General features: G+C 44.1%; 1 protein-coding gene across 6 annotated transcripts in view; it reads left to right on the top strand.

Moving 5' to 3' along the window:
- Positions 1-18534, top strand: part of METTL24 (methyltransferase like 24) — a 222140-nt gene that overhangs the window by 123163 nt on the left and 80443 nt on the right. For 3 of the 6 annotated variants that reach the window (XM_090037833.1, XM_090037822.1, XM_090037844.1), the window contains exon 5: positions 13990-14118. In XM_090037833.1, the coding sequence (XP_089893959.1) occupies positions 13990-14118 (129 nt within the window). Of the gene's footprint in view, positions 1-13989; positions 16048-18534 lie in introns of those variants that run through there. The other 3 variants (XM_090037852.1, XM_090037813.1, XM_090037803.1) reach the window with 1 other exon arrangement.

Raw genomic sequence — 18534 nt, 5'->3', positions numbered from 1 at the left:
CCTTAGCCCAGCACCATGTTGCAGCAGGGCCATTTGGGACTGATGCTTCCATGAAGATTCACAACTTAATAACAACCCAATAACCTTGTTATGTCCTCGTCGTATGCTGAAGAACTGATCCTGTTGAAAGGCAGGGATGCTATCTGTCTGATATGCAACAAATTTGCCATCTCTCTCTCTGCTACTCTTTCCATATGCTGACGAAGTGCTGCAAGCTAAGTTGCTTCCTCCACCTATTTACTCTCAAGTGACTCTTTTCTACAGGGAATTTTAACCGGTATCCAGAGGGCACCAGCTATCTTAAAATCCCCATTAACCCTCATAGTCTTGAAATTATGAAGGAAACTGATGTCTCATCTCTGCAATTTGAAGTGACACATAGTTGTAAGCAACTCATTATCTGTTGCAAGGGTACTGAATCAGAGTACTGTATGTGCTAAGCCTTAGATGCTTAAACTTCTTTCCCCAGTCTTTCCTTATTCATACGCTGTATTTGAAGAAGGGTTGTTTTTGGTTTGTTTTTTTTGTGTGGGGGATGTAAGACTGGTGAATACTGCAGTATTACTTCAAGAGGCTTAAATATTTAGTAAACTTAAAGACTTCGTATTTCTAACCACAGTGGGTGTGGTGTGATGGTCATAGTTTATCTCAAATCTTTCAAGTCTAGTGGTCCTTGGGTTTTTTTTGAAACTGCAGCATGTAAAAATCATCCCGTTGGCCATAAACATTTTAGGTTAATGGCATTCCTCTTGTCTGTTGCATTGCATTTGGGAACATAGATAAAGTAGTCTTTGTCCTCAGGAGTTTATAAGCTAGCCATGAGACTGGTTGTTACTGGTTAAAGAGTATTTAGTTTTTTCTAAGTATTAAATCTTTTAGTGCTACTTTTTGGGACTTTAAATCCATAGAAAAAGGCTTTCATAGAAAAAGGCTTTTAACATTTTCAGAGGACACGAGCATCTTGCTAGACATCACTTCTTCACATAGCTACTGCATTCTTTCAAAAGGAACATTTATGTGGGGGAAGCTTTTAAGGCCAGAGAGATAAACATGTAGGCTGCTGACAGACGTGAAAAAACAAACTGTACTTTGCTGGAAGAGACAGCGCACTAGTTAGATCTGGCTCAGTGGCATCTGTATAGATTGTGCGCTTTAGTGGGGATTCTTACTGCTTTTATCTAATCTCTGATTCAATCAGCGATTAGATAAAAGTGCCAAAAAAGCCTTTCTGAAGTACCCGATCTATACAGATGTTGGGTGAGCGGAGTCCAACTAACACGATGCCTCTTCTGGGCATGTGCTGAGCTCAGCGATGGGGTGTATAGAATTAAAGTGCCATTTAAACATTTATTTATTTTTTACGTCTGTAAGCAGTTGTGAAAATGTGATCGTGCTACTAGCAGTAAATAGAGGTTTCTGAGCTGAAAACACTGCTCAGTGTAGAACAATAGGAGATTTTTGTTGCTGTTTAGACTTTTGAGATGGATAAACAAATACCATCTGCAGCTGCACATACTTATTTTTAAGGGGCTTTTTAAATATCAGAATGGGATGTAGGGATAGGCAAAGTCTGGCTCGTGGGCTGAATTTGGCCAGTGATGGATGCCACTTCCCAACAGCCTCTGCGGTGGTGGCTTCTTTGGCTGTCGCTGCCAGACCCAGCCCCTCTGCCCAGGCACCCTGGCCCATCTGCCCTGCACCCACCACTGGGGGTGGGACCTGCATGGGCAGGGCATGTGGCTGGGATGGGGCCACAGCTGGGACGAGACAGGCAGGTGGGGTCAAGGAGACCCCAGGATCTTGGGGCAGTGACAGCGTGGGGCCAGGGCAGAACTGCGATGCAGTGCCCACACGCCCCTACAACCAGCACAGGTTCCATGGGCAGGGGTGTGTAGGGGATGGATTGCGGCTCTGCCGTGGCCCTGCACTGGCCCCAGCTCTGGAGCAGCTCCCCACCTAGCCACACACCCTGCCTGCACTACAGGATGGTCTCCATGGAGGCCCCGACAGTGTGGGCTGTGACAGCATGGGGCCAGGGCAGAGCCCTGGTTCTGTGGCACGGTGCTCTCACGGCCCCATGCTCCTGGGGTCTGCCTGGAAGCCAGCTGGGAACTATGTGGGCAGGGGTTGCTGGGAAATGGAGACCAGCCACTAGCCAGATCTGCCATTTTGCTCACCCCTGGTAAAGTGACTGGTTTTTGTTTTAATTTTCTTTAGTATCAAATATGTCTCTCTACTTTTCAGCACCCACATGTTGAATCTTGGCTTTGTCTGTGCAAATTAGGGCTTACAGGAAAGAACTTGAAATAGACATTGACCCAGTAAGCCATCTATCTGACTTGAGAGTCGTAGAACCTACCAGCCACATATATTGATGTTTTCTTCCATAGTCTGCATGACCAGATGTTAGGCTTAAGGGCTGAGACATACCAGCAAATGTCTAAAAGGCACTTTCTGAGCTTGTCTTGTGGAGTTATCCCTTTGAAGGACTCAAATCTCAAATGCAAAAATCCTTTGTTGGGCTGCATGATGCTGGATGCAGCATATCTTGACTTCAGCTTGTTGGAGAGGAAAACATTCAGAACTCATTTTTCTCTACCACAGTTGTCAGAATGTGGCCTGATATATGCTATATCACAGGGGAGGGCAATTATTTTGGGCGGAGGGCCGCTTACTGACTTTTGGCAAGCCATCGGGGGCCACATGACAGGCAGCCCAGGGCAGATAAATATTAATTTTCTAAATTTTTTAGGGGCCCCACGGGCCAGATAGAATGGCTTGGCGGTCTGCATCTGGCTCCTAGGCAGCATTTTGCCCACCCCTGCTATATCTGATAGAGAGATAGATAGATATAGGGGAAATCCATTTCTATTAGTAACCTGAGTTATTTCATTCAAATTTGTATCTTTTGCTCAAAAACGAGAACCTGTGGAAAGAGTGGTGATATCAAAAGTTTAACAGTGAGCAAAATGCTTTGTATTTTTTAAAAAAGAAATCTAGCCATCATAAAAAGTGCTATAATTTCCCTGAAGACCACATGAATTGTGCACATCTTAAGGTAATCTATTTTCCCTGATTTCTTTTTGGTTGTACACACCCGTTAGTATGCAAAGATGGATCCAAACTCTGTAAATATGGGTTTTCCTCTGAATTCTTTCACCAGCACTTTGCAGCAAAATATCTGGCTGGTGTCAGTTCATTTCTTATGGCTGTGGCCAACTTTCCAGACATGACATTAAGTTTAATCTTTACAAAACATATAACCAACTTTGGTATAGAGTTCCTGCTTTTCACTGTTGCAGATCTGCACTTTCACTTACCTCTGTCCCATCAAGGTGCCTAAACTTGAGGGGGCAGGGGGCAGTGTTTGGTCACTTAGAACATGGAGCAATCAAGGTGACACATGAAGAGGTGGTAGATGATCAAAAATTGTATGCTCTTCCTTAGTCTATCTGAGCAATGTAAAGCACTAAAAAAATGGAATGATAGAAGAAAAGTTTCTGGTCTATTTGTTCCTTACATTCCCTGCTAGCTTCACATTTTCTTTCCTAATCTTTCCAGTATGGGTTTAATTGAAGCAGTTACTGTGCTTGGCAATTCATTTTATACTGCAGAAAAAATTGGTTAACTGCCATATTTCATGTCAGTCTTGTGAAGGCAGCACAGAGTGTGCAGACTGCCTGCTGTTCAGCCAACACAGCTACAGCGTTTTTTACTCTTTTTGACAATAACTGTAAATCTTAACCTGATAAAGGACATCAGACTTTGTTGTTGTGTGTGTGTGGAGGGGGGAAGATGAGGGAATGAAACCATTTTGTTCTGAGAAGTTTTAAAAATAATGTGTTTCTCCCTCTGTGAAAGTTATAGCAGTCTACTCAAGATAAAGCTTGTGTGGTTTCTAAGGCGCTGTTGGGAAATCATGCAGTGGTCACACTTTGCTGGAAACATAAGGCTCCATGTTCATAATGGCTTCATGTTGCTCTTGCAACAGCAGCTGAAAAAAAAAGCCTTGCTTACCTGTTTTCACTACAGATGCCCTAAAACCCCATGTGCTGTAGCTCTCAATCTCATACTACAAGCAACATCTCATTGTATTTCCTGGTTTAGGGTAAATAAGCAGGATTTGAGGCTGCTGCTGAAATAATAAGAGGGATGTGGAGCCTGTATTGTTACATCCAAGCTTACCTATAATTATATTAAAGCATGAATTTGTAATGTGATAGTGATCTTGCCTGATACATCACTTGAAAATTAGTTAAGGGATGTATTCTCCTGGTCTTCATAATTTAGTTATTTTTCAAATTATTATATGCTTTTTTACTTTTAAGTGCTCTTGAACCCAAGGTTACAGGTTGTCTGCATGCCACTTTTGCCCTAATGCATACATACCATTTTAATTAATTAAATGATCACACAATATCTTTGACATGGGATCTTTGATATTCAGTATATTCGAGAGATAGTGCTTGCTTAATAAACCCAATATTTTGTAGTATTTTACTTTGTTTAGTTTGTGTTCCCATGCCTTACTAATTGTGCAGCATTGAAACCCTACTATGAAAATTGAATTATCAACTTTTCCACGGAGTTTCTGATGATGATCATCCCATGTATTTCAGTGCATTACAAAAGTTACTGCATTTATTTTCACCTCAACCCTGTTTAAAATGAGGTGCTGATTTCCTCAGGCTTGGAGGTTATAGCAAAAATATCCATTAATTTTGGGCTCCCAGTATCAGACATTTGGGGAACTTTTAGACAAACTCCAGGGGCGTTAGAGGTCCCCTGAGAGTCACTCTACTGAATGCACTGCTGCGCCTTGTGTATCAGTGTCCCTTCACTTAAAAATGGCAGTGAGGGCACTTGCTCTAAAGCTCATTGAATGAGCTTCAGTTTAAGTGCCCCTGCCACCATTTTTAGGCACAGGGACACTGATACACAAGATGCAGGAGGCTGCTGGAGCGTGGCAATTGGCACGCTCCAGCAGACTCTGTTAATCTGGTGCATCAAATTCTAGCATGTCGAATCAGTCTCTGCACTCGTGTATAGGTGCCCTTGGTTTTCAGGATACTGGTCATGTTGGTCTATATCTATAAAGCACAGTTGTCCAGCATCACTTAGGAACTCTTGTTGAGCCAGGGTTATCTGCTTCTCCAGAACAGCATTTAAGTACCTTCATTTTCTTGGGCCAGCCATTTCAAATTCCTTTATTTTTTTTCTGTGAATGTGGCTCCCATTTGGTCTACTTCCCGCATATTCGCTGCTCTACTGTAGGGCTGTGCAGAGCAGGTAATATTCGATTCGACAGCCATGTTGAATATTAAACCGGGTCCCGCTTCAATTTGCCGTCCGCTTTGAGTTGAAGCAGGTCCGCTTCAACTTAAGGTCGAAGCTCAGTCGAATATTCGAGCTGCTTCGACTTCCCCATAGGCTATAATGGGGAAGCTCGAAGCAGGCTATAACTGTGGCATTTCTTGTCTGATCTTGATGAAACTTGCAGGAATGGTAGCTCCTGAGGAGCCCACAGAGTGTGCCAACTTTCAACAAGATAGGTTTAGGGGGTTTGGAGAAACAGCACCCCAAATTTGTGAGAGAAAACCTCCTGTGACTTCTGTGTGGAAAGCCCCAGGAAGCTCAAAACTGCAGGCTTGCTAGCCCCTGAGGAGCCCACAAAGCCTGCCAGCTTTCACGGTGATAGGTGCAGGGGTTTGGTGGAAACTGCACCTTAGGCTGCTGACAGACAAAACTCGTGATCCAGACGGAGCGAGGAAGGCGGCGTTTGCTCCGTCTGCACCTGGCGCTTGGGGAAGCCCAGCAGCAGGAGGTTCACCTTCAGGAACACCAGCTGCTCCCCCAAACCAGGATCCAAGCAGGTGCGGTGGGGTGTCACAACATCCGCAGCCATGCTGAACACCCTCTCGCTTGGCACACTGGTCAGTGGACAGGACAGGTATTCCCGGGCAACTGTGGCCAGATCCGGCCACATCAGGCTGCGGGTTGCTCAGTAGGCCAAGGGGTCGCAGTCCAGGGGCTCCACAGGCTTGGCAAAATAGGCAGACACCACGGTGTGAGGGCTGTCTGCCTGATCCTGGGGTCTGGTGGGTCTGGACCCCATAATGTTTGCCATGGCCTGAGCCCATATTGGCAGCGCCTGTGGTGGAGGGGAAGACTGGCTCGTGGATGGCAGGCTGGGTTCAGGCAGTGGATCCCCCTGTCCCACTTCCCCTCACCTCCGCCGTTCTGCCTCCATCACTTTCTTAATAAGTACCTCCCTCCAGTGACTCAGTGTCTCGCTGCCACATATGGTGCCTTTCACCCTTGGGTCACAGATGGCGGCCAGCATATGCACTGTGTTGGACCCCAAGGGCTCAAGCCTTTTCCTAAGGCACTCCTTCAGCCACCTCACCAGTGCCTGCACATCTGGTGAAAGTGGCTTGCCCCAGCCAGGAACACTGACTCCCAGGAAGCTCTCCATTTGGCTGCAGAGCTCCTTCACTATGGGGACCACCTGGCTGAGGAAGGCATCAGCAGCACTGAGGGTCTCAGTGGCCTCAAGGAAGGGCTTGAGGACCAGCAAGATCTGGGAGATGGCATCCCACTCAGCTTTGGTCAGGGGGCCACCGATCCCAATCTCCCCAAGCAAGGCCAGCTCATGGATGCCCTTCTGTTGCTCCACCAGCCTCTCGAGCATCAGGTATGCGGAGCTCCACCGAGTCTCCACATCCTGGATGATTCTGCGTTGCGGGGCATTTAGCTCTGCTTGTTTGTCCTGCAGCTCCCCTTGATGCTCCGGTGGAAGTAGCCTGCCACCTTCCTGCATCTGGAAACGAGCCTGCTGGTGTTGCTGGTGCCATCACTGGCAGCCTTGTCCCCCTCCAAGGCATCCCTCACAATCAGATGTAAATTGTGTGCCACACAGCGAATACCAGCAAAGTTGGCATCAGGGACTGCCTTGACCATATTGGCCCCATTGTCGGTGACCATGAAGCCATGGGTGAGCTCAGCCTGCCCAAGGCCCAGCCACCCCTGCACCATGTGGTTCATGGCCCCCCCGTATCTCTGCTGCTGTGTGGGACTCATTGATCACCTTGGCGTGAAGGAGAGCCCACCAATGGCCTGATTGGCCACACCAGTGCCCTGTGAGCGAGAGGTACGCGTGATCTCCACCCTGGCTGCTCCAGATGTCCGAGGTGAAGTGTACGGTCACCTGAGGACCAACCTTGTGCAGCTCCTCCCTCAAGTGCACCCTGCATGCTTCATATAGGGAGGGCACCACCGTCCTGCTGAAGGTGGTGCGTGCGGGCACCTGGTAGGATGGAGCCAGCAGTGCCAGGAGCCCCATGAACCCTGCTGCTCAACAAAGGTGAATGGCTGGCTATCCAGAGCAAGCATCTCCCCAATGGTCTGGGTGACCTTGCTCGCATTTGCAACTGGTCCCTTTTGCTCCCGATGTTCCAGGGTGCCCTGCCTCTGCTGTGGGGGGACGGGGGCTGTGGAGCGAGCGGGGGCCGCTCCTGTGGCAAAGAGGTACCTGCTGAGATGATTCAGCATCCCCGAGGTGGTCACGCACTTTGTTCCCTTGCCCCGGCTGATTTTGGCTCGGCAGTGCATGCAGATAACAAACCTGGGATCATCTGCCAGCTCATTATGATCCCAGACCATGCTAGTACTAGGCCTTTCCCTCTGGCATGCGGGTGCACCTGTGGATGCTGCTGAACTCTCCCCTCTTCAGCAGTCAGAGGCACAGCAAGAGAAAGAGCGGACTCAGCTGAGCCGCTTGCCTTCACCTGTACAGAGGCACCTTCTGAAGTGCCTTCTGGGAAAGACCTCGTGGCTTGAAAGGAAAAAACCTGAAGGTGTCAAGCACAAGCTTGACTGATTCTCCCTCCTTCCCCAGATCTTCCTTTGCCAGGGCACTGAGATCCAGATCCAGCGCCAGCTCTTCTTCTGGCGCTGAGAGGCTCCATAGGCAGTGACACAGGGGTGGAGTGCGCTGCTGTGCTGGTTGCAGTTATGGTGGGAGAGGTTGTGGCTGCTGTGTCTGGATATGAGAGTCTCAGGCACAGGCAGTGGCTCTGGTGGCACTGCTGCTCCCCTCTCTTTACTGCTTGTAGCAGCTTCATCCCTTGTAGTGGGAGGAAAGAGGCTGTGTCTGAGTTTGGTGGGGGGGAGAAACTGCAGCTCTCCCGCTTGCAACCCCCCTTGCTCCCCTTTGTGCAGGCTGGCCAGCGTGGCCACCTGCCTTTCCATCCCGCTTCATAATGTGTTCCTTCAGATATAAACTGGAACCTCTAAGTGTGCTGTGCGCCGCGGGTTAGATTTCTGGATGTTATGTAAATGTGTTTGTGTGTGTGTGTAGATAATATATTGAGAAGCGTTGGTGTGGTGGAAAGAATGAATGATGTATAAACTAAATTCCTATACAGGCATACCTCGGAGATATTGCGGGTTTGGTTCCAGACCACCGCAATAAAGCAAATATCGCAATAAAGCGAGTCACACGAATTTTTTGGTTTCCCAGTGCATATAAAAGTTATGTTTACACTATACTGTAGTCTGTTAAGTGTGCAATAGCATTATGTCTAAAAAAAACAATGTACATACCTTAATTAAAAAATACTTTATTGCTAAAAAATGCTAACCATCATCTGAGCCTTCAGCGAGTCGTAATCTTTTTGCTGGTGGAGGGTCACTTGAACACTTAGAGGCCATTGTAGGGTTATTAATTGGCCTAATTTCAATATTGTTGTGTCTCAGGGAATAGGGAGGCCCGAGGAGAGGGAGAGAGATGGGGGAACGGCCGGTCGGTGGAGCAGTCAGAACACACACAACATTTATCGATTAAGTTCGCCGTCTTATATGGGCGTGGTTTGTGGCGCCCCAAAACAATTACAATAGTAACATCAAAGATCACAGATCACCATAACAAATATAATAATAATGAAAAAGTTTGAAATATTGCGAGAATTACCAAAATGTGACGCAGAGACACGAAGTGAGCAAATGCTGTTGGAAAAATGGCGCCAATGGAAAAATGGCACCGATAGACTTGCTCGATGCAGGGTTGCCACAAGCCTTCAATTTGTGAAAAACGCAATATCTGCGAAGCGCAATAAAGCGAAACGCAATAAAACGAGGTATGCCTGTATATAGAATAGATCCCAGGCTACTACTAACCCTATCCAATATAAGCGTAAACTAATATGAAAAGTAGTTATAAAATAACAGCACCAACTTCTCAGAAATCCCTGTTGCTAGCGTTGCAAGCAGGGAATCTGTTGCAGATCAGGGCTTCCAGCCATCGCGGTCATGGAGAACACCAGCAGCTCAGAAATGGACCCCAAGGCAGAAAGCAGGGAAGCTGAAAAACTGCTGCCTTTTTATGCATTTTCTCTGGCCCTCCCCCAGAGTGCTGGGATTGGACGGGACCTCAGAGAATGCTGACAGGTCACCGGCCAGCCACACATGTCAGTCATGAAAGCACTCCCCCCCCCGGGAATCCAGTATAGGCAAGTTGAATATTTGATCCTTGTCGAATATTCGACCCATGCTGTTAATATTTGACTTCCGGTATTTGATTCGACAGCTATTCGACCAGCTGCTATTCAACTTGACTTTCACTTTTCAAGGTCGAATATGTTGAATATTTGTTGAATCAAATATTAAGTTGAAGCTTTGCACAGCCCTACTCTACTGGCTCCCAGTCTACTTTAGGTTCATCATCCAACCTCACTCTCTACAGTCTGACAGGCCCCTACTCCAGGCCTCACTCCATGCCCCGACTTATCGTTGGATGCCCCACTGGCTCTTTCCCACACCTCCTTACCCAGCCTTTTTCAGTGTCCTTTATTCTGTCTTCTCTCCTTCCCTGGATCCAATTTTACTCTGTGGCTGCCAGTCCTAAGCCAGCTCCTAGCCTTAACCTCATTCCCAGCCAGTCCAAATTTGGTCTCCATTGCCTGAATCCTGCTGGTGTCAGTATACCTCTCCTAGCAGCCTTCTTTTCCAGTCTTTATCAGTCTGCTTCCTCTCTTCCTTCCCATTCTTCCCTTCCCTCCCACCAATCTAGTGCTTGTTGTTTCGGAAGGAAATCAGACCCCCGGGTATCAAGTGAGTTGCCCAGTCTGAGCCTCCTAGGACCAGCCTGGGTATCAGCTGAGGATCCAGGAGAGCAGCAGTGCTTGGCCTGGCCTGATGTGGTGTAGTCTACAGCACTCTAGAGCTGCACTTGCAAGGAACATCCCAATTAGAAAAAAAGATAGAGAGAGACAGAATGAGGGAAGAAATAAAAAGGAACAGTTCATGTTTGTATGCCTGGGTGCTGTTTCTTTTTAAGTCTTTGCAGGTGGCATTCAGATCTTAGAGTCTTGCCGTTAGCAGCAATAGGACTTGGGTTAGCATCTCATTAGGTTGCCTTACTGTGGTTTCAATTGCATAAAGCATGTGTGGGGCTTTATGAAAGCCCTTAATAAAACGATGGTATGTGACCTGGAAATGAGCTCACAGAAGCTCCTTTCTGGGTCTTGGCTGTTAGATGCAGCCACCTCATCTGCCTACTAGAAACTGCAGCTGCACTTCATTTTTGGAGTTTAATAGTTGCAGTAGCTTAATTCTGGGAACACAAATATTCTTAAGAGTTAATGGAATAAAAAATTGTACCAATATGACAGCAACTGAACTGCCAAAAAAGAAAAAAGATTACCATATGGACACTTGAGAGGAGCACACATGTCTCTTCCTTGTCCAAGAAATCCTTTTTTTTTTTTTTTTAAAGACCTAAATCCACAGCTGTGGATTTACTTGTGAAGACACTGAATTTCTCACATAAATGATGACAAGCTCCACTCAAGTCCTTTTTTTATATAAAGTGAAAAGATTGCTTTAAAGTTACTCCTGAAAAGCATCTAAAGGCTTTCATGCTGGAGGATAGTCCTTTCGGGTTTTTTTTAAAAGCACTTACTAAAACATTCTAGCAGAATGTAGATAGTATATTTCTTCATATCTTTTCAATGGGCAGAGTAAATATCTTTTTCTTTTTGGGCTGATCAGTATCAGATATTTTCCCAGAAATGTTCAAACTGTTGTTTGTAAGCATATAGCGCATGCAGGGACCTTGGAAGTGTCTTTCGGTGAGACTGCAGTAATGGAATATGTAACCATAGCAACCCTAAAGACTAGAGGATTGCTGTAGTCATGAACTGGGTATAGCTTAATTTTCATTCCCAACTGCCTATCCCTTATGCTGATGGCTTTGTAAACTGACGTTACAAATGTGCTGGTTAATTCCATTGTCCTCTTTGACATGTGGAATATATAGAAAAAGGCAGTTGAGAAGATGGATGAACTAGAAGTAGATTAAAAAGTGCATGACAGTAGGTGCGTCTACATGTTCATTAGTTCGCCGTAGTTACTGTGCATTAAGTTTAGTAGTTGCATAACCAAGTAGTAAATCAATGTGGAGTAACTGGTGCTACCCGCACACTAGCGATGGTGCATGACTTCTTAGTGATGCTCACTGCATAGTAGCCTAATACTCCTGCACAGTAGTGTATTAGCATGGATTTTGCCCTGCATGCTACTGCGCAGTAGAATTAGGCTATTGTACCATTAGCATCTTGTGTATAATACCCAGTATGTATTATACTTGAAATGATTTGGACACTACTTATAACTACCTCTTCATGTGATTTGTCCAAGCCTTACATTTTGGTCCCGTTCATCAGAGACCACTGTCTGACAGTCTGTAGTAAGAGAAAAGGTGAAGGGAAGCAGGAATAAAAAGTCTTCAGGGGAAAGCAGTATTCCATATATGCATATTCCGTTGTAAATACTGATGTCAAATGCTTTACAATCCTATAACTGCTCTCAAGCCTTTGTAAGCTGTCAGGTATTTATTTACATTTTTGAATGAATTTAGTGCCTGGGAAAGTGAAGGGCAAATTGTACTTCCTATAGCCAAACCACAGTAAAAACAACAGTTGTGCAAGATCCCTCAGTTTTGCCTGTGCATCTGATTCCTAAACTGCAGTCCTCCTGCTGCTCTTGTTAGAGGCCTGTCCTCAGTGAAGTGCCAGTTATGCTGCAGAAAAAAACTGAATGCACAAGTTCTTGAATGCAAAATATGTGACTGGCCCTAACGTCTAGGGCAGAGTGTACGTAGGAGTCACAGGGCTAGTCTGTACCACCAAAGCACTGGCAGTGGTACTATACTAGGAAAGCCCACTGGTAGAGATGCAGCTTATACCAGCAAAAGAAGTGGCTCTAGCAGAAGAGAGAAACCATTTTCTTACATACCGTGAGATACATGGACTCCTTGTTAATAGGAGTTAACTAAACTGTGGAAGTAGTTTTGTGAGAATCTCTCGTCTGCCCATCTCCCAACTGACACTGCTTGACTGTAAAAATTTGGAGTGCTGACTTGGCAACAGGGCAAAGTGGGGCTCAGAACTGGTCTGGGCAATTGAGTAAGGTCAAGGTCAAGTGTTTGACTCACTCCTTTTTGGTGATCTAAAGATATACAAGTCAATTGCAACTTCTTTGAAGCATTCTGGTTATACTTGCATCAGTCCATGCCTGTTACTGGAACCTACTCATTTGCTATAACTTCATCTCTTCACAACATGAACTCTATTTGCTATGGCTCATCTAATATACTACAAGCATTAGATTCTGGTGAAGCTGTATAAAAAGAGTAAAATAAAGTCAAGGGCTCTGAATATGTAGATGCACTATTAATCTGCTCTTTTGGTGTTTCTAGCTGAAGTCTGAAGTAGCTATTTCTATTTTTTACTGGGTAGCAAACAAACAAAACATAAACAAAAGGGCAGAAAGCAGCAATGTGGGTGAAATAGTCCTAGAAAAGACCTAGTGAAAACATCCCGTTTTCTCCTACTGAGTGAAGTTTGGCCCTTTAGCTTGTGGATGTGAGTGTACCCTTCCATCTTGCAACATGGAAGATTGTATTGTGTATGGGCAGGAGGAGAGGCCAGAACCTTGATTAAATCCTTACTTTTGTTATATATTAACCCCTCCCCCCAAAAAGGTAGCTGTATTTTTGCCAGTCACAGTGGGCACATTAATTCCACCTTCCCTGAAACACCCCTACACACTCTTGCCATCTTATTTGGGAGAAGAAGTTTCCCATTACATTCTGCAGTCACTACATTATCCTCCTTTTAAATCTTCCCTTGTAACTGCTATCTATGTGATGCCTACAAAACCCTTGACAATAGCTAAGAAGCTGTGGTCACAAGCCACCAGCTGAGTATGGTAGTCAGCTCACTGAAAGCTTATGCTTTACTTGTCTGTATGCAGGGGTCTGTTTTTATAGGCTCACAGTGGAAGCTCTTTGGGGCAGAAATAATTTTGGTGTATATGAACAAAATCGTAACAGGGCAGCAATGGCATGACAAAATCACCAGCAGGAGCAGCTATTTTTGTGCCTTTCCCCAGCTGCAATGCTAGCACCCAGGGCTGCTGCCCCTGTTGTCTCCCATTAGGTACACTACTGCACATTGTATCTAGTACAGTGCTACCCGGGTTCCTAGCTGGGGTCACAGGTACTGGTGCTTTTTCAGCTGGTAATTGGTTGAGGCTGCATGATTTCTTAAAATGAAATATTAGAAGAAAAGCAGGATTTTAGAACTCTTTTCCTAGCAGCATGTATTTCTTATCTCAGGCTTTAGGCACTCATAGTATTTGTAAAGGGCTAACAAACCCCAGCGATATGGAGGACTGCGTTAGTAATCTCATCAGAATCTCAGCACAGCCCATTTCACATGGGGATTTGGGGGTGGTTGGTTGCTGTGAACAGACAATTATGAGACTTCAAGCTTTGTTTTCCCCCTAGGAGGTTCTGGGATTTTAAACAAAAGCAACTCTACAGAAGAGCAATTAAGTGTATTGTAAAACCGAATGAGCCACTTTCCGACATTGTTTTCACCAGTAATTGCCAAGTCATTTTTCATGTAGTAACTAATTTTGTTACAGATTGATATCCTTAAGGCAGATATGGAGAGTGCTGAGTGGAAAATTTTGGAAAACCTGATACTGGAAGATATTGTTGAACAGATAGGACAGCTGGTCTTTGAAGTCCACATTCATTGGCCTGGATTTGAGGTTAGTGGCAACGACAGCACTGTGGTTCGATACTGGTACAGCCTCCTCAAAGAATTAGAACTGAAGGACTTCAGGCTCTTCCACACTTACAAAGACTTGTCTAAGCCACAGATGTTTCTGAAAAAGGAAGCCTTCAATGCAAGTAGCTCTTATATACTAAGCTGGGTAAACACAAGATGGAAATAGCAGACGGGAAGTTATGACGTGCAACTGTGATTCATTCTGCTTAGTAGTATTATTGAAGATATTAGAGCAACTGGTTAGTTATTAACTTGCATACACTGGCTCTACTAACAAAATGAACTTGTTCTGTTCCTCATCAAAAAATGGAACAAAAGTTAGATGCTGTACTAAAGGATGAAAAATCTCTTGTACGGCATCTCACCATAGGTTGCACTGTTAGATATGAAGGAGAGGTATTTTAAAATGGTTTGTTTGAAGTGGTTAACAGAATTAATTTATGAGTCTGCACACACAGCTGAGAGTTAATTCCTGCCTTCCCAAAGCACATTGCGGGGAGAGAATCCCTGCTGGGTAGTGAAAATTCCTCTTCAAGCATTGTCTCAGCAATTAATACAACAAATGGCAACACATGCTGCTTAAAAACTTTTCATGGATGAACAGAAGTTACTTGTGGTGGCTTTCCCTTAAGTGATTGTATTTTTTTACAGTACAAAGTCAGTCAAAAGTACAGCAATGGTTGTGAAGGCTGTTTTTTCTTGTGGGAAACTTAAAAAAAAGGGACTGCAACTGGAAACTAAGTCAGTATGGGCATGGAAATATAGGTTTAAAAAAATGCTACACCTGCCTGTGGATGTAACTGTATTCCCCCTTCACCTCTGTTTATACTCTTTGGCCCAAGTCCATCTTGTGCACTACTACAACCAAGTCTAAATGAGCCAGCCAGCCTTTCTGGTCTCTCAGGAGTGCAACTGCTGGATGCTACGGACTTGGGCAGCACACATTAAAATGCCCAGGAAAGTCACTCTGCTCCCTTTCTCCTCCTTCACTCTCCACCTCAGATTACCAGAAGCACAACACAGGAATGTACATATGTTTATAGGTCTGGCCCAGGATCTCCAATACATTTTTGGAACGTCAAGGATAGGAGATGGTTAAAGCATTTGTGTAAGGATTTTTTTTACATTAAACATTGTATTACTTCTTAATACAAGCGGCTTCCATTGATTTGTTACTTCTTTAACCTTCTTAGTTTCCCCCATCTGTTCCCTCCTACTTCTTTCCTCAGTTCCTTACATTATTTTTAATCTTTCCTTTTCCCCATATTTTACTCTGTCCATTTAGCTCTCCTCTCTTCCCTCTCATAATCCAATTTTATACTACCTCCTACTGTCCCCACACCCTCCACAAAATTCCCGTTCTTCTGGTGTACTTCATACTGCATGTGTGGTACTAAATCTGCCCACATATGCTTTGGCTGCTTGCTGAGCTAATGCACAGCTCTCCTAACAATTCTGTATACTGCTTGAATTGGATACTCAACTCCACAGTAACCCCAGGACCATTAGCTACTGTCCTCAATGTACATTGTTTATTCTTCTACACCCTTCTGCTTCTCCCACCTCCCTTGGCCTTTGGAAGCTCCTTGTCTTCATGCCAGCAATAACAGTCTCCTTTCCTTTGCTTGGCTCTTCCTCCTAGAACCAGTCAGTAGCCTGATGAGTCCCAGTGTGGTGGATCACCTTCTCTTCCTTTCTTTTCCATGTTGCACAGTGCTATCTCCCTTGTTTCCAATCTCACTGGGAACATAGGAACCATAATGAAAGAAGAAAACACCCTGAATATGTCCATTACAGAATAATATGTCTATCACAGAGAAGCCTCTCAATGAAAGATTGCCTTAGGCTCTGATGCATTTGTGTTTACACCCCACCTAAAATTTAAAATAAAGCTTTATTTGCTGTGCAGTCAGAGTGCAATCCTGTTTTATCCTTTTTGTTTTTCTTTAAATTTTACTAAACCCTTTGTCACGATGTTATTCAAACACATTATGCAGCTTTATGGTTTATTTTCTACAAATGCACTGAAAAAAACCTCTTCATTTGTGGGAGTAGTATTTGAGCTACCTGATCTTGCAAAAAAGGAAAAATAAGATTAGAATACTGCATCTTCCTCCTATGCCTTTTACTAGTTTGTCTGAAGGAGTCTCTAATACACACCCAGAAATGTAACTCTTTTTATCTCTTATGTAAATGAGTCTGGACAGCAAGAAGGCCCAAGTTTCTAGATTGCAGCCTCAGTACTTGGTTTTACTTATTATAGGCACTATTCAATTTCCCTGAATCTAGCCTACATCCAAACAGCAGAGAAATCATTCAGAACAAGCCTTGGAACAAGTGCCTTTAAGTGCATGCTGTGGTTAGACTGGTCTCCCAGGAACTGCACTAGTGGGAAAAACACTATAATCAAGAACTGCTCAGGCTGATTTTCCAATATCAAGGAGCTCCTTTTTATTGGAGACAATCAACCTTGACTGAGGGACTGCTGATATATATATTGTCCAATAAGATGCTTTAGGTTGGTGCAGTGATTCTGAAGTAGGGTGCCATGCAATATTAATGCTGGTAAGTGTACAAACATCTACTTGCAATTCACATGATAAATCCAGAGACTTCCAACAAAAATCCATAGCATCTGAGCTGCTGTGATCTTTCTGAGTTCTTTGCAATGAAAAAATGTCTGTATTATTTTTCCATAGATCAAAATTGAGAGGATGTCAGCTTTTGTTTCAAAGGAGGATTTGAACCCCCCCAAAAAACACACAAAATCAGCATTCCCAAAGACATCAGACTTCCCAAACTATTTCTTAGTACAATGGTTACATTTAATATACTCTGAGAATATTTGAGCCTCCATTTTTTCAGACTGGGATGGGATAGTAATAACACCTGGATTTAGCCTAAGTCAGTGTTTAAAGAGGGAAATATTTAGACACTTGTACTGCCCAGTCTCTTCTACTGGAATAGCTTTAGGGTAAATAGTGTCAGGGTAGTAGTTTGAGAGCAGGAGCTAGAAATTATAAGTGAACCATGTAACTTTGTTCAAGCATCACAGTAAAGGGATGCACAAGTTTAAGGACTCTCATTTACTGCTCTGAAAAAACCAGCAGCCTAGTTACAGAAGTGGACTGAACTTATAGAAATGGATTGAGTGTACACCAGACTTTTTTTAGACTACATGGAGATAATCTTTTGGTTGAGATTTCCTAATAAAATGAAAAGTGGCTTGGACAGCAACAGAAACACTGGGTTTCGTGCTAGAAGACTGGCAGCTAGTGAGTATTAATGAGATCCTACCCAAGATGCCAGACTCTTAGCACAGTGGAAGTGGTAATACACTTTTGGAAAGAATGTGGGCAAATGTAGTTTTCTACAAATCTTCAGGCCTTCATCTTCAGTGTCCGTGGTCTGCTTATAGCAGCAATACACTTAATGTACAGCAAGCAGACTCTGCCGAAGCTGTATAAAAAGAATAAAATAAAGTCAAGGCCCTGAATATGTAGATGCAATATTAATCTGCTCTTTTGGTGTTTCTAGCTGAAGGCTGAAGTAGCTATTTCAATTTTTACTGGGTAACGAACAAACAAAACATAAACAAAAGGGCAGAAAGCAGCAATGTGGGTGAAATAGTCCTAGAAAAGACCAGGTGAGAATATCCTGTTTTCTCCTACTGAGTGAAGTTTGGTACTGTAGCTCGTTGGTGCGAGTGAACCCAAGAAGAGCTTAGGGCTGGTATTTAGGTCCACCCATCCCCATTTCATTAGTCTATTTCACTTGGAGGTAAATCTTAGGAGAATGAAAGCCCCCCCAAAAACGTTTCTGTTTGCTGAGTATTAAAATGACAAATACTTTTATTTGAAAGCATTTTTTAGATTACTGTTCCACTGATCACATGGAGCAGAAATCTAGGAGAAGCCACTCCAGGCAAAGTGCATTACTTTGCCTGACTCTGCTCCTAAAGGGTAAATCTATAATAGAGTCAGCAAGGTACCAAGTGATGACTATAGAGCACAACAGGTTGTCATTGTTCTAGCCTTGTGGGTTTCATGTTTCAGTGGAGGTAAGTGTATTTGAGTACCTGATTTAAGGAGAACTACCTATTATCTTACAGTAGCAAAGGGGCTTATTAAGAAAACAGTTCATGGCTTGTTTTTTTGGAAGTGTGTAATTACAACTTCAGAGCCTTATAATGCTGTTCCTTTTCCTTCACAGTTTTGTTTTGCATTAGTAGTGCCCTGACATAATTTGCTGGAATGACTAGTTATGCTGAACGCTGGTTTACAACTTAAAAACATTCAGTTCAACATAGGGATGGCTTGTGTACTGAGCTGGACAGTGCAATATTTGCTGCAGTCATGCCAAGTAATAACTACCCCTCAATAGGACACCAGCTGAG

Source organism: Crocodylus siamensis, chromosome 1, assembly GCF_052110815.1.
Source record: "Crocodylus siamensis isolate JL-2025a chromosome 1, ASM5211081v1, whole genome shotgun sequence".
Classification (NCBI taxonomy): domain Eukaryota; kingdom Metazoa; phylum Chordata; order Crocodylia; family Crocodylidae; genus Crocodylus; species Crocodylus siamensis.
The sequence above is the reverse complement of the archived record's forward strand: the minus strand, read 5'-3'. Positions and strand labels throughout refer to the sequence as shown.